The 21,472-nt window shown below is 49.0% G+C and overlaps 6 protein-coding genes across 6 annotated transcripts; 5 read left to right on the top strand and 1 right to left on the bottom strand.

The window, feature by feature from the left end:
* Window positions 1-330: 330 nt before the first annotated feature.
* EI90DRAFT_3012967 (uncharacterized protein) lies at window positions 331-1,101 on the bottom strand (the record flags this gene model as incomplete). Its single annotated transcript, XM_039056614.1, has 4 exons — window positions 331-489; window positions 546-625; window positions 717-775; window positions 800-1,101. 4 exons carry the CDS (start codon window positions 1,099-1,101, stop codon window positions 331-333), a joined length of 600 nt encoding a protein of 199 aa, XP_038920679.1.
* A 2,203-nt stretch (window positions 1,102-3,304) lies between these two features.
* Window positions 3,305-3,490, top strand: EI90DRAFT_2820289 (uncharacterized protein; the record flags this gene model as incomplete). Its single annotated transcript, XM_039053568.1, has 1 exon — window positions 3,305-3,490. A coding segment is annotated over one exon (186 nt), but the record flags the coding sequence as incomplete, so codon positions are not given.
* A 452-nt stretch (window positions 3,491-3,942) lies between these two features.
* EI90DRAFT_3039244 (uncharacterized protein) lies at window positions 3,943-6,458 on the top strand (the record flags this gene model as incomplete). Its single annotated transcript, XM_039058927.1, has 4 exons — window positions 3,943-4,807; window positions 4,874-4,918; window positions 5,003-5,884; window positions 5,959-6,458. Coding segments are annotated over 4 exons (2,221 nt in total), but the record flags the coding sequence as incomplete, so codon positions are not given.
* Window positions 6,459-15,386: 8,928 nt separating this feature from the next.
* EI90DRAFT_2417217 (uncharacterized protein) lies at window positions 15,387-16,445 on the top strand. Its single transcript, XM_039052995.1, has 3 exons — window position 15,387; window positions 15,465-16,238; window positions 16,311-16,445. The coding sequence occupies exons 2-3, from the start codon at window positions 15,584-15,586 to the stop codon at window positions 16,331-16,333; spliced, it is 678 nt and encodes a 225-aa protein (XP_038920682.1). The 5' UTR covers window position 15,387; window positions 15,465-15,583; the 3' UTR covers window positions 16,334-16,445.
* A 450-nt stretch (window positions 16,446-16,895) lies between these two features.
* Window positions 16,896-17,306, top strand: EI90DRAFT_2908151 (uncharacterized protein; the record flags this gene model as incomplete). The annotated part of the gene is made up of 1 exon (XM_039054311.1): window positions 16,896-17,306. A coding segment is annotated over one exon (411 nt), but the record flags the coding sequence as incomplete, so codon positions are not given.
* A 1,460-nt stretch (window positions 17,307-18,766) lies between these two features.
* On the top strand, window positions 18,767-19,930 carry EI90DRAFT_3039259 (uncharacterized protein). The gene is made up of 2 exons (XM_039058928.1): window positions 18,767-18,959; window positions 19,046-19,930. Exons 1-2 carry the CDS (start codon window positions 18,953-18,955, stop codon window positions 19,837-19,839), a joined length of 801 nt encoding a protein of 266 aa, XP_038920684.1. The 5' UTR covers window positions 18,767-18,952; the 3' UTR covers window positions 19,840-19,930.
* Window positions 19,931-21,472: the final 1,542 nt, after the last annotated feature.

The following is a 21,472-nucleotide window of genomic DNA, read 5'->3' on the forward strand; positions in this document are numbered from 1 at the left end:
AAAGTTGAAGCGGATAGACATCAAGGAGCAGGGCCGGACAGGTATCAAAGGTTATCCCAATTCGCGCGGCTCAGAGTTAGGGTATGCGATGAGGAAGATCGGAGGCCACGGAGCATAAGGTGCAGTCAACAGGCTTGATGAGGGTACACACCAATATGGAATACTGGGGCATGCTAAAGGGTGCTCGGAGCACGATATTTCCCTTTTGTGTACCCAATTATTATTTTGGACCACTGGTGGCTGAAGAACGAGGCTGCCGAATGGCCGAATGGTCAAATGAAGCGCGCGATGAGTGCCGCGCATCTGCATGCTACCAGCATAATCCCCTTTTCAGAGGTCTCCCTTCGTAGATTGTGCGTGTGCGGCACCATAATGAGCAGGAGGCAAGCGCAAAGATATGTTCGACGACATGTGAAGAAAGATCTTATCGGCGGCCGGTGCAGTGGTCGTGCTGGCTACAACAACGAATATGGCCTGTGCGGGTAAAACCTGGGCGCGGGTTCGTATAGGTACGGCTGCCGCTCCTGGTTCATGCTAGCTCTTACTTGCCAGTGCAGAGCAGTAAGTATAGTGGTGAGCGGGGCAGAGAGCTCCTCATCATGAGTGAACCAGCTCAGTTCTCTCACTGCAGTTGAATAAAGTATAGTTTGAGAAGACAACAAATTAAGAACGTTAGCAACTCTCGGGATCGGGGAGAATATGTAATCATTGCTTACGCCGCCACCCATTATGAATGAAACAAGCATATTGGACCCAATGAATGAATCGGCATTGACTTGATGAATGGACATGTGCTCACCCAGTAATCGCCTCAGGATGATTCGATCTTACGTGCGACAGATTTGAGAAGCACTTCTCAGTCACGTTATCCATATTGAGCCTATGTATGTGATTCTGCACCGCAATCCGACCGTAGCGTTGCCATTGATTTCGGTATGGTCGAGTGTGAGAAGGTGTCGCTCTCCATATTTGAACTCTGATAATAAACGAGACACCTTCCTCAATCTCAACGATTTCTGAACTCTGTTGACGGTCATTCCGTGATGCTGGAATCGTGGCGTGCTCTTGCTGCAGGCCCCACTTTGCAACGTTTGAGGCCATAAGGACGCTAGCTTCATCGCTGACACAGCATCAACTTTGTCGACACAACAATGCCTTGAGAGTCGAGACGCAACTATCGAGTTATACAGGGCTTCGTGCACCTCGCTCAGGAACCATACCTTCCTGCGGTCTTGCGACCATTGCCTCTGTGGTTAGAGGGTTGGGCTACTGTGTCGTGACACAATTTGTTTGCTCCTCAGCTAGAATCTCGATGACGTTTACGAGAATGCTTTCTCCCGACCCTGGTTACCAATTACCCTGGCATGTAACAAGATGCTTGCACCGCGGCTATCGGACGAGTTTACCCTCCCCTGTGGTATTTTTCTGTACTTAGTCCGAAAGAAGCGCATTGAGAATTAAGTGTCAGGATGCAGGCACGCCTGGTGGGTGCACATGTCCACTCAAGCACACGGCCTGTATGTCGTCGCTATTTTACTTCCGCTCGCCTCGACGATGCCACCAGAGGCCAACCACACTAATCTACTAGCGGGTTCATGTAGGTGCTATTTAACCTCCACTTTGGGCTGCCTCTAAGATGTCTTAACCAAGGTACAGGTAACCATTGCACCCTCATCCCTTAATGATATGCATTAACTCCGGAAATGGAGACGGCACTTCGTTTTCCGCTCAACTGCGCCTTTTTTCTCTGGGGTTTTTGAAGAGCGCAAGCTACGGATGTCAAGCGAACAGGTTTCGGACGTTGCAACATTGCAATTCCCAAACAAAGTAAGCTTGATAGTACTTGCTTTATTGGGTTCTGTGCAACCAATTGATTCAATCCTCGGCGTCCCTTCCTTCTATTATATGCATCATGTGCATGCAGCGATTGAACTGTCCTCTGTTCACCCTTCCACGTGGGCAGCCTTTCCCGTTATCACACCAGCGCGATCTCTACAAAACATACGTTCAAAATGTTCTCTCGACACAACAAAGGAAACCGTCCTGCTCCTGGCTCATCTTCGCAGCTATCGCACCCACAGGCCCCTTCGGAGTCCCATGTTCCGCAGTTCCATATCACCGGCCCCAGATATCCCCAGATCACGACAAGACCCAGATCGGAGTGCCGCAGATCTTCTAGCCTGCAGTGGCTGCCAGACTCTTCTGGTGATCGTAATGATCCAATGAAGTCAGCATCATTCAGGGCCGCATATCGAGTGAGATCAGCGAAATATTTGGTCGTAATCGCAGCAAGCCTGGGACTCCCAAGCAGTCAAGACCAACCACGCCCACCCCACAGCCATATGCTAATAATGCAGCGCCGCCTCCATCTCCCCTCACTCCTCCGGAAATATCGATGATCCGAGCGAATCATCTGGGATGCGTGCCACGCCTGACAATGGCTCGAAAATTCGCGCACAATTGGAACACGAGGGTATCAACGTGCCTTCCTTATCGGAACTCACGCCATCGGCTAACTCAAAGAGCGATCGAAAGAAAGTCGTCATAAATGCTATAAGACTCGTTCTGGAAAATGCAGCCGACGCTCTTAAATTCGTCCCGATTCCAAATCCCGACGCAATCCCGAATTTACTTCTCAAGTGGCTCCAGGTTTACGATGTCAGTTCATCTTTTCATTTCTGTGATAGATGAGGATACGCCGTTTACTCTTCCCATGTTCATTTGTTTGTTTGTGCATGATCTGTGTAGACCGTTGGCGGAAACGACGACGATCTTAAGGAACTGGGCAATGACATCCGAAAGGCTTACACCACCGTTTTGCAGCCACTTGAGCTGTTGTCTGAACAAATCCCCCCTGAAGTAGTTCGGTTGATTGGAGAATTTCACTCGTACGTCAATCTGCCTTCAACGCTGCTCGTCTGACTCGAGGCTCCTGTTGACAGGGCCCTAGAAGAGCAGATCAATGAGATTGAATTGCTCAAAAGTCAACGTCTTGCAAAGAGAGCGATCTTAGCGACTGATATTGCGAAGAGGATAAGCGGTGTGAGGACGTGTATAAATAATGCCCTCAACTCGGTTTCGGTTCGTTTCCGCTACGCCCCCAAGTGCTCGATTTGACTGACCGGTGTGTGTGCACCATAGACTCAGGCAACTATTTCAATGCTCCCTCGTATAATCGAGGCATCGTCGCAATGTATGTTCACCTCACCCGTTTCACGGGTCTGTTTGATTGACGCTACATCTTTCAGCGAAACTTGAGCGACTTCCACGAGTCGCAGCCGAGCACACTTATGTGAAGAGCAAGTCAAAATGCCTTCCAAGCACACGGGTCAAGATACAGAATTCCCTTCTCAATCATCTAAAACTAGCCGAGAATCGATTCGTTTGGCTCCGTGGGTCCCCTGGCACGGGGAAAACAGCGATATCTATGAGCATCGCATCTACGCTCGAAAAGGAAGGCACCCTTGCTGCCTCTTTCTTTTGGGATAAAAACCAACAGGGAACAGGCCTCGATTCTTTAGAGAAGTTCCCTTCTACCCTAGCACGTCAACTTGCGGTCTTCGATGCGGACTTCCAGGTCTCGCTTGTCAATCGCCTTCGGCAGCCGAATTCTGAGCTGATTCTAAGCCTTCCTCTGGAGAGCCAAATGCGGACTTTGGTTCTCGAACCGATGAATGGTCTCAGGGGCTTATTTTCTACAAGCAAGGAACACAAGTTCACCATCATCTTGGATGGTTTGGACGAATGCGGAGGCTCAGAGGCGCTCACGTCTCTGATGAACCTCATACTTCTTCTCGATGAGCTGCCTTCAGCTTTTTCCATACTGGTCAGTTGCCGTCCTGAACGTCAAGTCATCTCCGTTTGGGGAGATCGGGGCTGTGTCATCCCATGTGATAATGTGGATGAGGTTGACTCAGACGAGACATTTGACACAATCCGGCAGATGGTGAAGGATGGGCTCAAAGGGTGCATGGGGGAATCTCAGTGGGAACCGTCAACGAACGATCTCGATGTCTTCACTTCAGCTTGCCGTGGTTTGCCTGTTATGGCCTCGATCCGAATACGTGAAGTTCAATTTCAGACTCAAAGTGGCTCCGACCTTGAATCGGAGTTTGAATACTTTCTCAATCTTCAAGCTGCACCTCAGGATCTCAACCAGGAGTACTTACGAATAATGCGACGAGCCTTTAGGCCCCGTCTCTCGAGAATTCGTCCACACATTGAGAAGAATTATCGCGAAGTAGTCGGGATGATCATTGCTGCACAAGAACCACTCAGTGTTCACAGCATGTCGCATCTCCTAGGAATTGCGGAGGGAAAAATTCACGCGATACTAAATCCCATCAGCTCGATAATTGACGTCCCTCCAAACAATGCAAAGGTCAAATTTTATCATGCAACGGCGACGGAATTCATCACTGGAGTGCCCATCGGCGACGACGAAGACAAGGGCTTCTTCATCGATGACCCGAAAGGATACTTCCTCGGATTACGATTCCTTCGATTTGTGAATAATACCATTCACAGGAACGAAATTGGGTTGCCCACTGAACTCCCTTTGGGAGATAAAAAGAAGTGGGATAATTTTTCGATGAAAGGGCAACCCGACTACGTCGTGTATTCATTCGAGTGGTTGTTTTCCCACTTGAATCCCGCACTACTCTTTTCAGAAGAGTCTAATGAATTGCAAGGAGAGTTTGAACAACTCCTGCTGCAAAACTTATTCTCGTTCTTGGCGGCTTCCCGGGCTTGGTTGCGAAAACACAAGTGGGTCTGGGAAGAATGGTGTTATTTGGACGAATTCACCGTAAGTTTCATTCCTCGATTGTATTTTGTGTATTTGAATGATATGACATCACTTCATGCTTTATAGAATCACGAATTAATCAAGCTGCTGGACGAAGCCTTCAGATCTATTGTATGGCTTGCTGACAAATCTAATGAGTGGCTTGCTGATGAGTGGCTTGCTGACGAGTGGCTTGCTGACAAATCTATTGAGCAGCTTGCTGTCGAATTCGATCCTTGGAATCTTTATCGATGTTTCCTTCCATTCACTCCATCGTCATCACATCTCCATCGACTGTATGGGAAACTCTCCGATCCCGTTCGAATCTTCAGCGTATCTGGCGAGTTCTCCGGTGGCTTCATTCCATTGAGCGAGGATGCATGTAAGGCTAGAGAGGCCATGGAAGCAAAGCTGACTGAGCTGCCAAAGAAGTTCCATAAATATCTTAGGGAAGAAACTAATTATGAAGCCGAGTTCGCTGAACCCGATGTTCGCAACGGGGTTGTGACCTGTGCGGCGATATCTCATGATGGTTCTCATGTTGCTCTTGGTTTTGGAAGTGGGGTTATTGAAGTTGCAGACATCGACCATCAGCATACAATCTCTCGCTTCCAATGCAATCCCCCCAAGCCCCCAGTTTGGATAGAATTTATCGGTGGTGGTAATGTTCGGATTGCCACCGAAGACACTGATGGAAATATCTCCATTCTGAGTCATGGCACGCATTTGGTGCCTCTTGGGGCTCTTCCTACAAGTCGTCACCCTGCTATAACTGCATTGTCAAGCAACGGATGTTGTATCATGCGAGTCCCTCGAAATCAAGATGAGAATTGGTACGGAAATGTGGCACTCTTATATTTTTCAGGAGAGCCATCCACCCGGCTTCTTGCATCTCCTTCTGCTCCTTCCGATCCTCAGTCTCCTCAACCCTATTACCACTCATCCACTCCTCCACGTCACACAGCTGGATTCTCTCCTGGAGGCCGATATGTAGGCGCTTTCGACATGAACTGTGCTTTCATCTGGTCAACGGGTACATGCGAGGTGATTGCTCAATATTGCGTGCAAGATTTCAGATGTTGGATTTCAATGCTGGCCGTGTACCTCCTCTCTCATACCTTGTTCCTACGCCTGTACTTGGTGACCATGTCGTTCGTTCAATTCCGGAAGAGATTGCCACTCATGTACAAAGTTCCGAGCCAGATCCCACCCATAACGCGGATGAATCCTGGCTGAAGTCCCCCTTTTATGACCTCTCGCCAAACATGGGGAAAGACCCCCGGAGTAAAGAGGACATTATGCTCTTTTCCTCAGTGATAGGGGAGGCCCCATTAATTATCGCTAACGGCCTCGGTACCTTGGGTGCAAAGGTCTCATTTGATGGAAAAGTCGAACTCGTTGTCCACCCCAGGTACAACCCAATCTTTGAACAATCATATCCCTCCAGCGAGAACGAACCCTGGTATGGTGATCATGTATTCTGGAATTGGGAAACATCTCTTCCATTTTACCTTCCTCGGGCCAGCAAGGATGGACGTCGATTTCTGCTCCAGGGCAAACTGAGAGCTCCGGTGGTCATCGATATCAGCAAAGTCGTTTAGTGCCTCAAATGCACGTCCATAATTTCTCTCCTTAACTGTCTTCCAATTCGCCGAGTATTGAATCGGGAATTGTCATACTGTACATAGCAAACGTTTGAAATCCTGTAACATCGTCACCGCTAAAGCTGCTATTCGCAATATTTCACGAGTTCTTGGTATCCAACGCGTAAAAAAATGTGGTGTACCGGCACGCTGACATGAGAGCGAAATCTGGAAAAAAAATCGCCCAGTTTCGAAGCAAGACACACTAACGTTGTTGTATCCCAAGTGCGCTAACGTGAGGAACAATTATTAATGTGTCTACGCAAACCCTTGCACGCTGGTGCCCTTGCCACCACAAATGGATGGAAGCCTCAGGGGCATGCACCATTCCACTTAGGTATGTAAGACCCGGGCTCAAATCGTGCAGTAGACATAGTTGTCATGACCGAGTTCAGGATCTAGGCTCCACTTACGGTTCGTGGCAACACTGATTCCACGTGGTAAGTGCTGAGCAGGACCTGGGAGGGCACATTCCCCACTGTCGGTGAATGATACAAGTTGGGGCCTATCCCGAGTCTCCTAAACTTGCTCACAAACGATGTCATATACCTACCATACTCTATTATGACCTAAGATGAACGATGCAAATTTTTTGGACAAGTCAAAGTTCGCTTCGGGAGCGAGAGCGGCGATCGAGTCGCTAGTTAGGTCACCATCAAGATTTGTCGCACATCATGGTACCCCTTGTGTCAACCATAAAATATGTCAAGCATAAGGTGCTCTCAGCGTTGTCTCAGTTCAGTAATATCTCCCATTCGGGCATTCTAGTCAACTGAGTAACTTCGAGCTCACTGACGGGTGATGAACAAGCGTGAGCCGTTGAGCCAACCATCTATTTGCAGGTGGGGCTTGATTTGAGCCGTGCATCACCGGGGAGAGAAGATATCACAATAGAAAGTCAATCATCGGATTGCGACAAGCGGTAAACCGGCTGCGTCTCTTCAGTGGTGGTGAACAGGAGCATACGATATTCCAGGCCAACCCTAAAGTGCGGAGACGGAAGAGAGCAATGATCTCAGTATTAATTCTGAGGTCCCAGTGATCCAGACTATGACAGGACGGAGGCGACGGAGGCGCACACTCAACACCATGCAACAGGAGCGCAAATAAACAAGCTTCTCATCTTAGAGCAGACTCAGCCAAGCACAGTTTCCACGTTCGGGAAGAAGCTCATCCTCAGCTGAATTTCAGAGAGAAGTTTGTGTGTGTCATCCTTATTTAAAAGTAAGGGCACGTCGATTAATTTGCCCCACAGCGTCGCGGAAGTTCCAGTTAGAGCAAAAAAAACACAGGAAATCCCCCAATGTTCAAAAAACCTCTGCACTGATAAATAGCTTCTGTGGTGTGATATGGGATGCGTTAAAATGTTTGAGACACAGTGTGACGATGCATCCCTGAGTTGACATGTGCCGACGGACAAGTGTGCGTGACTCACTAACCAAACTCACATGATCTTATTTTTCGTTTCCGTTGTATTGATACCGTGACTGCATTGTATATAGGTAATTGTTTGGGTCTACTTTCCTTTTCTCCTCAGTTCTTCATTAACGGAGACTGAGGTTAGTATCATTGTTTTTAGTTAGTTGTTACATTACTTACTCTGTACTCTTCTGTACTATAGCTCCCGCTTTAGGTTAGTATTAACCGTAGTAATTCAGTTCTTCATTAACGGAGACTGAGCTCCCGCTTTAGCCCTCCTATTAGGTGTCACCAAAGTGCCACCACTAATCAGTTCGGTTCCGTGAGCGGTCCATGAATTAGTGGACACGGTCTGTATGGACCTGCAATGCGTATGATTGTGCGCCAGCGATGCGAGCCGTACGTCAATTAAATACATTAATAGTAAATGCAGGAGAGGGTAGCAAGTGAAAAAATGATGTAACGCAACGGAGGCGATGGGGAAGGAGGTGGGAAGCGCGGAGATTCAGTTAAGAACTATGAAAGTAAGAGTAAGCGCGCGTTTAGTGGATAGCGAGAGCAGGGATAACCGTGTGCAGGCCTGAGGAGCGGGGCCAGCACACACGGTTAGAAGCCTCATCGCACTACCGTTAACTTACCAGTTAGACGTTGTAGTACGATTGCGCAGGCAGGTGGGGAGTGGATAAGGTGCGCTATTTATCTCGCTCCCGGATGCAACTTGTCTCTTCCCGCAGCTGGTCTGAGACCAAGTTTGGGCCCAGAGGAGGGTTTCGTCCGTCTTGTTCCATCCACACTGCGACAGTGCAGAACAAGACGGCCTCCTCTGAGGCGCGCACGGATCCACCTGATTAGTCACGTGAAATGGGATTAAACTGAGACTAATCAGTTCGGTTCCGTGAGCGGTCCATGAATTAGTGGACACGGTCCGTATGGACCTGCAATGCGTATGATTGTGCGCCAGCGATGCGAGCCGTAACTTGTACACGTATAATGGCTGGTGGAGGGGTGGTTGGTGGTGAGTACTTAGACTCAATGATCTGCACGCTGGCCGTCGAATGCTGATCGTCCCCCCAATGTGCCTTGGATCAGTATCGGGTTTTGGCGCAGGTAGATCAGGAAAGCTTCTGAAGACCACCTTCCAATAGCGCGTATCCACTCCAAAGGAGTACCTGCAAGTGCTAAGCCATTGCACCACCCGAGCGCAAGGAATGGCCTGCAACATCTCCCATCGTGATGACTCCTTGCAGTCTGCCCAAGAACCAGGACCGGGTGGGGATCTTTCCTGACTCTCGCAGCCATAAATCGGGGAGGTGTCGGAATCGATAGTCTCGAGCGTTCAGGTATTGTTCGAAGATTCCCAGGGGGTCTAAGTCACTGTCTCGTCTCTCTAGCATGACCGTTGAGCCTTCAAACAGCCTGTCCGCTTTGTGCATTGGTAAGATAAACGCATAGTGAGGTCGCGGTTTGGAGTGGAATCTAACTGAAGATCTTCTTATTGATTTCCGGTAGTTGCGCAGTGCCCCCGAGTCGCTGTCCACTAGTTCGCCAAGCCGCATGAGGCAGTGCCATCCTGTGAAGGTGATTGCAAGGAAGAGCATATCGTCATGTGAAGGCTGAGGTGGGATTGATTGTAGAACGGTCCGCAAGTCACTTTCGGTTAGAGCCCTCTTCCTGACAGCTGGAGTGCGGAACATTTTGGAGCATCCAGTTAGCGTTCTCGAGACGAGTTTTGAGTTGCGAGTGTCGCGGACCTCCGGCCAGTATGCTTCAAGTTCCGAACATATACCTGAAAGATACGAAGAGACCGAGTTTGGTTGGATGTGGGCACACATGTAGACGATGTAAAAGGTGAGTGTGTCGATCGTTGGTCGTAGTGGGAAATGGTGGAGGTCGCAGAAATTGATGTAAGACATTAGCGCTGACATATAGGTACGAGCAGTGCTAGGCTCAAGAGCGGCTCCCAGGGCAGCTGCTCGAGCCTCCCGGAGGCGCTCCAGGGACCAAGGCTCGCGCTGTGGTTGACGGGTCTTGGAGCGCCTCTGATCATTCATTTCTTCAATGCCCCCAGCTTCATAAGCGCCGGAGGCATGAAGTGTTTGATGACCAGCTTCGGGTACATACCTTTCACCAATTCAAAATTGCGTCGCGACAGTGCATCTGCCACAACATTCTGCTTCCCTTCCACTAGAAAGATGCGGAGGTCGATCTTGTGCTCTATTCGTGTCGAGACAGCCGTCATGAGGACTGGGTTGTACAGGTCTGTCGCGCGGAGCGAGTTGAAAATGTTCAGTGAGTTTGTCGAATCGGTGTAGATTGCGAGTCGTTTCGGTGGGGGGATATTGTTGTAGACCATTGGAGTGCCGCGAGTATTGTGATAGCTTCATTGTAGAATATGTTGAATGCCTCGTCAGGTTGGGTTACCGGGTCGCCAATATACGCAGCTTTGTATTTCGGTGCCCAGAATGCGAGCCCAATCTTGCAGGCATCTCCCCATACAACCACATCAGCATCGCTTGGCCCCCATGATTCGGCGTTCAGCATGCGAACTCCTTCCATCCGCTCTACTGAATCAGCAAACCATAGTAGGTCATTTCGTACCTGCTTGTTTATATAGATGCTTTGATTCATCATCCGCTTCCCTGCGATTTTCTTGTATGACGAGTTCAGCGCCGGCTTGAGAAGTGGGAATACGTTGAGGACCCAGTTCGCATACCCAAGGGTCTTCAGCCAGTCCTTCAGAGGTTGCCTTCGCAGGTTGTCTGGGGTGTCAAGGACGAACTTTCGTATCGCAGCGCAGAATCTTCCCTTTGCCTCTTCTGAGATGGATATCGTGAGTTGCTCTGCGTCAACGAGGAAGCCTATGATTTCAAGCTGGGTCCCAAAGAGTTGCTTGGCCGACTCGTGTGGGACTCCGATGTGGTCGAGCAATTTAAGGAATCTTGTCTGGTCTCGTGGTAACTCCCTATTGTATGGGGGATAAAGTTCAAGTTCATTGTCGAAGCTTGCGTTGAATGCATCATCGACATAGTGAAGTAGACCTCGTATCCCGCAAACATGGATTCCAATCCAACATACGAGTCCGAAGAACAAGCACCACAGCCGGCCAGAGGCCCGGTTCCCGAAGACTGCACATCGGTCCACATGGTACTTCCCGTCAATCAGTGTTGCCTGCCGTGCCTGCCATCGTGGGTGCATTGGTAGTCGTCGGTAAGCTTGAGATGCGTCAGATTTCCAGAGAAAAGCTGGCCTCCTTCCTCCATTCTCTTTCATGATGGCACGGATATTGGTCCCAAGGTCAGTTAGATTGTCCAGGACTACATACCCGCCTTCACTCGGGATCAGCGAATTCAGGGATTTCTCCCCTGCGCTATGGTCGTTGACAAGCCGCAGCTTCGATGAGCCTTTCTTCGGTACCGTAAAAATAGGTTGCGCCACCATCCCAGGCAGTAGCTGGTCCCCAAACGCTTCGGAGTATCGGTCCAGGCCCATCTCGGCAGCACATTGCCGTCTAAGGAATTCGACTGATTCATCGTCCAATTCAGGAGCACCCTTTGCACGCTCTACGATTCCTACCGGTACGCTCTTCGGGTCCTCGACATCTGCAAAGGGCCAGAACCCAGTCCGCAGTCCATCACATACAGATCTGACGAGATCACGATTCGGGTGTGATTTCAGGAGGACTTCGAAACGGTCAACGTTGATAGGGGTAACGATTTTGAACAGGCTCGGGTTGTCCTTGATAGTCATAGTGATATCTTGATATCTATAATCACTTTGAGGGACGCTCAGGACAGGTTGAGCACTCTCAGTGTACGATGCCGATGGTGTCTGACCAATATCATGCTGACCGAACACGAACCTCATGTATCTTGGTCGTTTGCTCTTCTCCTCGGCCTCATTGAGATCTTGTGGTTGTCTTCTCCTTTTGCTGTGGACACTTTGGCTCGGCATGGGCACTGGATCCACAAGATCCACACTTGTGGAGGTAGCGACATTCGGAGTGTCGACATCCATCCGTTTTGTTGAATTCTTGGCAGATCGGGTAATCATTGTTGCCACGCTTTCGTTTTTTGGTGACATTCTCCCCAGCTCCGGTCGCCTTGTCGCTCCCTGCTTCTCCAGCCGACTTTCCAGGCTTACCTTCTCCCTGGGTATCTCCGTCTCCTCCCCGAGGTAGATGTCGTGGATGATTTCGTTGAGCGCATTAATGTCGGAGAATGCTCAGTGGGTTTCCTGGAAGAACTTCCTTGCAGCCTGGTCATATTCGATGTTGAGGGCGACATTCCGGTTTCTGCTGAAATGCTTGACGATGTGACGGTGGTACTCATGGAGCTCCGGACCACGGTGGGGGTATGCCCATACAACCGCAGCGACATATTTGTCCCACGCCTCCGTCCATTGTGATTCGTTTGCCAGTTTGGTCTTGCTCCGGCTACTCGACCCAGTCGAGATTTGAACCCCATTCCCGAGGTCAACGGAGTCTTCATATCGGATGGCATGGGAGCGCCTATCTTCGACCAAGTGTCTGAAGTCGACGAGTCGGTCCCCAAGGATGTCCTTCCAGAGGTATGGTGGGAATTCAGGTTGACCGCCCCGACAGATGAGACTTCGGACGGCACGTTTGACGTTGGTGTTGTACGCGTTCTTGAGGAGTTGTGTCTTCTCGGCGTTGGTGAGCATGGCCTCCTCGCTGGCATCCCAAGGTGGTCCTCCGTTCCCGAATTTCCAGTTCCACGCATACTCGGCACGATGGTCACTTTCTTCGTCGGCAACTCGTTTGAAAACCTCGTTTCCACGGAGCCGTCCGGAACTGGCTTGATTGGTGGGTTGTCTGACTTGAGAGGTAGTCTGAGTCGTGACATTAGGGTTCGATTGGACAGTCCCATCCTGCTGGGCCGAGGTCTGTTGTCAGGCGATACCTCCATCGAGGTCACGGTCCCCTCGTGCTCGAGCTTGGATCCTTGCCTCTGCTGACTGTTCCAGTTCGTCGCCGTATCGGACGAGCGTTTCCTTGCGCTGCTCCTCGTCAAGGGACTGATCCGCAGCGACGGCTTCGGAGAGGGTGGCGTATGCCTCTCTAAGTGGGATCTGGTTGGCATTGTATCGCCTGACGACTTCATCGAGCTGCTCGACCGTACTCGCGGCCTCGAGCAGTGACTGGAACGTATCGCCGCGGGATTGAGCTGCATGATGCGATATAAGATGTAAGCATAGTTGATCGATAGATGATCGAGTTCGATTAGATAAGCACGGAGATTCAGTTAAGAACTATGAAAGTAAGAGTAAGCGCGCGTTTAGTGGATAGCGAGAGCAGGGATAACCGTGTGCAGGCCTGAGGAGCGGGGCCAGCACACACGGTTAGAAGCCTCATCGCACTACCGTTAACTTACCAGTTAGACGTTGTAGTACGATTGCGCAGGCAGGTGGGGAGTGGATAAGGTGCGCTATTTATCTCGCTCCCGGATGCAACTTGTCTCTTCCCGCAGCTGGTCTGAGACCAAGTTTGGGCCCGGAGGAGGGTTTCGTCCGTCTTGTTCCATCCGCACTGTGACAGTGCAGAACAAGACGGCCTCCTCTGAGGCGCGCGCGGATCCACCTGATTAGTCACGTGAAATGGGATTAAACTGAGATTAAGCCGCGTCTAATTTTAATTGCCATTGCATTTCCTTCATTTAAATTATTATATATGTTACATTTAAAGAAAATACTCACCAATATCCCAGTTATTTTAAAGAATGGTTATCAGGAAATCAGTTCATTTCACGGCATCCCAGATCTCAAACACGAGGCACTGAAGGTTAGTGTTCCCTCAATTATTTAAATTTGTTGATGATTTTGAGCTTCATCGGAAGGAAGTGTGGCGTGCCACCCACCGTGCGACACGTCTCAATGAAAGTGAAGTCGTCAGGACTTTCGAATTGGGAAGCCTCGTATGTGCGGTATAAGGCGTTTGCCAACGGTAACCCTTGAACTTCACTTTACCTATTCAAGCTCGCACCATCGACGAATATGTCCATAGTGCACTGATAGATATTGATGTTATAGATGCATCTTTGAAAGACGGAGAGGGAGATTCAGGTCGAGCATCGCAGTCGAAGGGAACGGGAAACGAGGCCATCACTCTATGAGAGCTCAGTGTGTGTTGAGTATATGTAGTGTAAATCATGAGAGGCATCGTTGGCAAATCGCAAACGTGCGTCTTATGCAGATCGGGCTTGTTTAGCAGGACAGACACTGATGGTTTTGAAGCTCTCTGGCGCAACAGGGTTGCCCTACTAACAGCGCAGACCGCCAGCTTCAGATTTCAAGACCCGAGAAATTACTCATAGATTGACCTCTCCGACCCCCCGTTAATTTCTTATCACAATTCATCATCATTTCGTCCTAAAATTCTAGTTGCGGGGAGCGGGCTGCAAGCAAACAATCATTCGTTACATATTAGGGACATATCAGAGATTACTGAGACATGCGACATTAAGAAGGTTCCGGCCGCACCGAATACCCTGGGTCAGCATGAACAAAGGGCGTCAAGCATTAGTCAATCCAGCCCATGATAATAAAATCGAGAAATATTCTTACCAAGCGGAATGAGAACCACTGCTCTCAGCATCGGATAGAATATGTAATCATTGCTTACGCCAACTCCAATGAATAAACTCTCTCTTGGCGCGTGGTAGTGATTCCGGCACTGTCGGAGAAGGTACCGCTCCTCGCATTTGAATATCTGATAACAAACGTACGACAACGCTAAGACACCTTCCTCGTCGCCCTTTTCCCTTCTCCGGCTCCAATATGTGCGCTGCCTCGCCCACAGTTTCAGCTTGAACAATAGTCAAATTAGGTGATATATAAGGGACTGCAGAGTTTTTGACGGTCATTCCGAGATGCTGGAATCGGTGACTGATTCCGTTCATGTCCATTCTCCCATGCTAGCTTTGTCCGCTTGACCACAGCGTTAACTTCGTCGACACGACAATACCTTGGAACGCAACTATCAATCAAGATGATTATGCAGGATTTCGTGCACCTCGCTCAGGAACCATATGTTCTTGCGGCCTTGCAACCATTGCCTCTGTGAGTAGAGGGGCACTGACCGTGATTTTTTTGTTTGCTCTTCACCTAGAACCTCGATGACGTTTACGAGAATGCTTTCTGCCTGGTTACCAATTACCCTGCCATGTAAGAACAAGATTCTTGCAGGCGCTCCGAATCTGGATATCTCGGCACCTCAGCTATCGGATGGGTTTGCGCCCCTGCAGTATTTTCTGTACTCAGTCCGAAAGAAGCACGTTGAGAATTGGGCATTAGGATGGTGCTATCTAACCTCGCCTTTGCGCTGCCTCTAAGATGTCTCAACCAAGGTACAGATAACCATTGCACCCCCATCCCCTAATGTTATGCATTAACCTCCGGAAATGGAGACGACATTTCGCTTTCCGCTCAACTGCGCATTTTTCTCTGGGGATTTTTGAAGAGCGCGAGCTACGGATGTCAAGCGAACAAGTTTCAGACGTTACAACATTGCAATTCCCAAACAAAGTAAGCTTGACAGTACTTGCTTTTTCGGGTTCTGTGCAACTAATTAATTGAACCCTCGGCGTCCAACTTCCTTCTAGGAGCATTTTCATATACATCATGTGTATCCAGCGATTGAACTGTCCTCTGGTCACCCTTCCACGTGGAGAGCCTTTCCCATTATCACGCCAGCGCGATCTCTACAAAAATTACGTTCAAAATGTTCTCTCGACGCAACAAAGGAAACCGTCCTGCTCGTGGCTCATCTTCGCATCCACCGCACCCACAGGCCCATTCGGAGTCCCATGTTCCGCAGGTCCGTGTCACCGATGCCCAAATATCGCCTGATCACGACAACTACCGCCGCGATCAGCTCGGAGTGCCGGCAGGATCTTATCCTGAGCCCGAAGTGGCTGCTCAGAGTGATCGCAAGAAACCAGCATCTCTAATGAGGAGGATCCGCGAGAAACTGAGTCCTGTCCGCAACAAGCCTAGCACTCCTGAATCTCATGGGCCATCAAGGCCAACTACTCCATTCCTTCAGCCATCCGGGGATGATGCGGTGCCACCTCCATCTCCCCGCACCCCTACCGCGTATGTTGATGATCCTCGTGAATCATCTGGGACGCATGCCACGCCTGACAATCGGCCGAATATCTATGCCCAATTGGAGCGTGAGGATGTCATCGTACCTTTCGTATCGGATCCCACGACGGTGCCATCGGCCAACTCAGGGAGTGATCGAAAAAAAGTAATCATCGGTGCTACAAGGCTGGTTCTACAAAATGCAGCCGACGCTCTTAAATTCGTCCCGATTGCGAATCTTGATGCAATTCCGAATTTACTTCTGACGTGGCTCCAGGTTTACGAGGTTAGTTTATCGTCCCACTTCTGTGATTGACGCTGGTATGTAATTTTCACCCCATTTCCATGCATAATCCATGTAGACTGTTGGCGGAAACGACGATGAACTCGAAGGATTGGATGATCACATTCGAAAGGCTTATACCACCATTTTGCAGCCGCTCGAGCTGTCGACAGACCAAATTCCCCCAGAAGTGATTCAGTTTATTAAAGGATTTCACTTGTACGTCCACCTCCTCCCGTTGCTTCTCACCCGGTTCAAGATTCCCATTGATAGGGCCCTTCAGGGGCAGATAAGCAAGATCGAGTCGCTCAAAACTCGGAATCTTGCAACGAAAGCGTTCTTAGCAGCCGAAATCGCGAACAGGATAAGCGGTGTGAAAATGTGTATAAATGATGCCCTCAACTCGTTTTCGGTTCGTTTCCATTAGGTCCCTGAGTGCTCGATTTGACTGGCTGACATGTGCATACAATAGACGCAGACAACTATTGTAACGCTTCTTCGCACAATTGAAGTATCGGTGCAATGTACGTTATCTTTCTCCTTCCACAGGGCCCTTTTATCACTGCTACATCTTTTAGCGAAGCTTGAGCGACTTCCGCGAGTTGCGGCCGAGTACACCTACGTGAAGAGCAAGTCGGAATGCCTTCCAAGCACGCGCGTCAACATGCAAAAATCGCTTCTCAATCATCTGAAAGCAGCCGAGAACCGATTTGTCTGGCTACGTGGGTCCCCTGGCACTGGGAAGACGGCGATATCTCTGAGCGTCGCATCCACGCTCGAAAAGGAAGGCGTGCTTGCAGCCTCTTTCTTTTGGGATAAAAACCAAAAGGAAACGGGCCTTGATTCTTTAGACAAGTTCCCTTCTACCCTGGCGCGTCAACTTGCGATATTTAGTGGGGACTTCAAGATCTCGCTCGTCAAACGCCTTCGGCAGCCGGATTCGGAGCTGGTTCTGAGCCTTCCTCTCGAGAAACAAATGCGGACATTGGTTCTTGAACCGATGAACGGTCTCAGGGACATATTTTCTGCAAGCAAGGAACGCTTCACCATCGTCTTGGATGGTTTGGACGAATGTGGAGGTCTAGAGGCGCTCAAGTCTCTGATTAGCCTCATACTTCTTCTCGATGAGCTGCCTTCAGCCTTTTCCATACTAGTCAGTTGTCGTCCTGAACGTCAAGTTGTATCTGTTTGGGGAGATCGGGGCTGTGTCATCCCATGTGAAAATATGGATGAGGTTCCACCAGACGAGATTTTCAACACAATCTGGCAGATGGTAATGGACGGGCTCAAGGGTTGCATGAGAGAATCTCAGTGGGAACCATCATTGGGTGATCTCGGTGCATTCACTTCAGCTTGCCGTGGTTTGCCTGTTATTGCCTCGATGCGAATACGCGAAGTCCAGTTCCGGACTCAAAGTGGTTCCGATCTTGAATCAGAGTTTGAATACTTTCTCAAACTCCCATATACACCTATGGACCTTAACAAGGAGTACTTGCGAATTCTGCGACGAGCCTTCAGGCCCCATCCCTCGAGAATCGATCCACACATAGAGAAGAATTATCGCGAAGTAGTTGGGATGGTCATCGCTGCACAAGAACCCCTCAGTGTTCACATCATGTCATATCTCTTAGGAATTTCCGAGGGAAAAATCTATGCGATACTGAAACCTATCAACTCAATAATTGATATTCCCTCAGACAACACAGGGATCAAATTCTATCATGCGACAGCGAAGGAATTTATCACTGGAGTGCCCACCGGCAATGATGAAGACAAAGTCTTCTTCATTGATGATTCGGAAGGATACTTCCTCGGATTACGACTTCTTCGATATGTGAATAATGTCATTCAAAGGAACGAAATTGGGTTGCCCACCGAACTCCCTTTGGGAGATAAAAAGAAGTGGGATAATTTTTCGATGGAAGGGCAACCTGATCACATCGAGTATTTATTCAAGTGGTTGTTTTCCCACTTGAATCCTGCGCTACTCTTTTCTGAAGGGTTTAATGAACTGCAAGGAGAGTTTGAACAACTCTTGATGCAAAACTTCTTCTCGTTCTTGGCAGCTTCTCGGACTTGGTGGCGAAAACACGAGTCGGTCTGGAAAGAATGGTGTGGTTTGGATGAATTCACTGTGAGTTCCTACCTCAGTTGTATTTCGTGTGTTTGAACGATATGACATCACTTGATGCTTTATAGAATCACAAATCAATCAAACTGCTGAACGAAGCTGGCACATTTCTCAAGTGGCTAAATTCCAATACCCTTGGTCCTTGGGATCTTTATCGAGCAGGCCTTCCATTCACTCCATCGTCATCACATCTCTATCAAGTGCATGGGAATCTCTCCGATCCTGTTCAAATCTTCAGCATATCTGGCGAGTTCTCTGGTGGCTTCATTCCATTGAGTGAGGATGCATGCAAAGCTAAAGAGGCCATGGAAGCAAAGCTGACTGAAAAGTTCAATGGAGAAACTAATTATGAAGCCGAGTCCGATGTTCGCAAGGGGTTGTGACCTGTGCAGCGATATCACAAGATGGTTCTCATCTCGCTCTTGGTCTTGGAAGCGGAATTATTGAAGTTGCGGACATCGACCACCAACGCACAATCTTTCACATCCAATGCAATCCCCCCAAGCCCCCAGTTTGGATAGAGTTTATCTGTGGTGGTAATGTCGAGATTGCCACCGAGGACACTGATGGAAACATCTCCATTCTGAGTCATGGCACGCGTTTGGTGCCACTTGGGGCTCTTCCTACAAGTCGTCACCCTGCTATAACTGCATTGTCAAGTGATGGATGTTTTATCATGCGAGTCCCTCGAAATCAAGATGGTAATTGGTATGGAAAGGTGGCACTCTTGTGTTTTTCAGGAGAGCCATCCACTCGGTTTCTTGCATCTCCTCATACTCCTTCCGATCCCCAGCCTCCTCAACCCGATTACCATTTATCCTCTCCTCCACGTCACACAGCTGGATTCTCTCCTGGAGGTCGTTATGTAGGCGCTTTCGACATGAACTATGCTTTTGTCTGGTCAACGGGTACATGCGAGGTGATTGCTCAATATCGCGTGCAAGATTTCAGATTTCAGATTTTCAATACTGGTCATGTACCTCCTCTCTCATATCTTGTTCCTACGCCTGTACTTGGTGACCATGTCGTTCATTCGATTCCGGAAAAGATTGCAACTCATGTACAAGGTTCCGAGCCAGATCCCAGACATCACATGGATGAATCCTGGCTGAAATGTCCCTTCTATGACCTCTCGCCAAACATGGGGGAAGACTTCGGGCATAAAAAAGATGCTATGCTCTTTTCCCCAGTGATAGGGGAGGCCCCATTAATTATCGCTGACGGCTTCGGTACTTTGGGTGCACAGGTCTCGTTTGATGGAAAAGTCGAACTCATTGTCCACCCCAAGTACAACCCAGTCTTTGAACAATCACATCCCTCCAGCAAGAACGAATTCTGGTATGGTGATCATGTGTTTTGGGATTGGGAGACATCCCTTCCATTTTACCTTCCTCGGGCCAGCAAGGATGGACGTCGATTTCTGCTCCAGGGCAAACTGAGAGCTCCGGTGGTCATCGATATCAGAAAAGTCGTTTAGTGCCTCAAATACACGTCCATAATTTCTCTCCTTAACTGCCTTCCAATTCACAGAGTATTGAATCGGGAATTGTGATACTTGATTGTTGTTGGTTCGAAATGCTGTAACATCGTCATCACTAGACGCAATATTTCAAACCGTGCTTGGTATCCAGCACGCAAAAGATGGGGTGTGCAGGCACGTTGACATGAGAGCGAAATCTGAAAAAAAGACGCCCAGTTTCGAAGCAAGACATACCAACATTGCTTTGTCCCAAGTCAGAATCCTGAGAAAGAACACCAAAGAACACATATTCATCTATATTGGCACCAATGAGGCCTGAGGCCTCGTTTGCGAATACTAAGGACACAAACCACGCTGATGTTTGACAGAAACAACAAAGTCACCTCCGATTCCAAGCGACCACGGAAGTAGACCTTCTGTATCTAGCAGTCCACAGCTGCAACTTATGCGACAGAGACACGTTACAAGACGGTTAGGTCTAGGAATATTCGGCCAAGTATTCATGAGAATTATTGCAACACAACAATGAGATCTTTGACGGATTTAGGATTCAACTTTTCATGCGGCAAGTCTAGGGGCGGCCTAGCACCAGTGAGTAGCGCAAGAGTTGAAAACAGTAGGTACGTGACGGCCTCTGTTGCGAGAAGAATACAAGCGAAATTTACATTTGCAAGTTCAAGTTAGGGTTGCTGAAGAAGTTCCTATGAGTCGGTAACTGGCGACTCGCTCACCACAACTCGCTCCCCTTTTCAGAGGATCTCCCTTCATAGATTGTGCGTGTGCGGCACCATAATGAGTAGGAGGCAAGCGCAAAGATATGAATCGACGGCATGTGAAGAAAGATCTTATCGGCGACTGACGGTGCAGTGGTTGCGCTGGCTACAACATCGAATGATGGCCTGTGCGGGTAAGACCGGGGCGCGGGTTTGTGTAGGTACGGTTGCTGCCCCTGGTTCCTACTTGCCGGTGTGGAGTAGTGAGTATAGTGGCGAGCAGGCAGAGGGCTCCTCGCCGTGAGTGAACCCCCCTCAGTTCTCTCGCTGCGGTTGCATAAAGTGTAATTTGAGAAGACAACAAATTAAGAACGTTGGCAGCTCTCGGGATCGGGAGAATATGTAATCATTGCTTACGGCACCCCATTATCGAATGAAACAACTGTATCGGACTCCAATGAATGAACTCGGCAGTTGGTGCCTCGAGATAATAGTGAACAAAGCACCCAGTTATCGCCTCGGGATGGTTCTTACATGCGACAGCACCACGGACACCCAGGTAGAAGGCCTCGTTAGGTACCCAAATTGAACTTTCGATCTCCGGCCTAACAGGCCTAAATGCATATGAACGTTCTAAGGCTCGTTGAACTTTCTCTTTTGTATTGATTTGAACATGTAAAACGTTCATCACGAACATTTAGAATGTTCTCTGACTGTATAGAACGTTCAGCAATGCCATAGAATGTTTTATACTACCTGAGGGATGCCCTAACCGTCCACATACTCATGGAGATCATCCTCCGCATCGTCAGCGTTGTCTAAATCACATTACTGTACTCACATGACCAACTACCAGTTGCATCCGGAGCGTGACAAAAAGTACTGAACCGGCAGCTCATGTTGATGCGTGACACCCA

The sequence above is a fragment of the Cantharellus anzutake genome, assembly GCF_015039405.1.
Source record: "Cantharellus anzutake strain C23 chromosome Unknown EI90scaffold_7, whole genome shotgun sequence".
In the NCBI taxonomy this organism is placed as follows: Eukaryota; Fungi; Basidiomycota; class Agaricomycetes; order Cantharellales; family Hydnaceae; genus Cantharellus; species Cantharellus anzutake.

What these genes read in the sequence shown, in the direction of transcription:
- EI90DRAFT_2417217 (XM_039052995.1), top strand. Translation starts at nt 15,584, where the DNA reads ATGTTCTCTCGACGCAACAAAGGAAACCGTCCTGCTCGTGGCTCATCT. An exon ending in GCTCCAGGTTTACGAGGTTA is followed by an intron (nt 16,239 to 16,310) that starts GTTTATCGTCCC and finishes TAATCCATGTAG; the next exon opens with ACTGTTGGCGGAAACGACGA.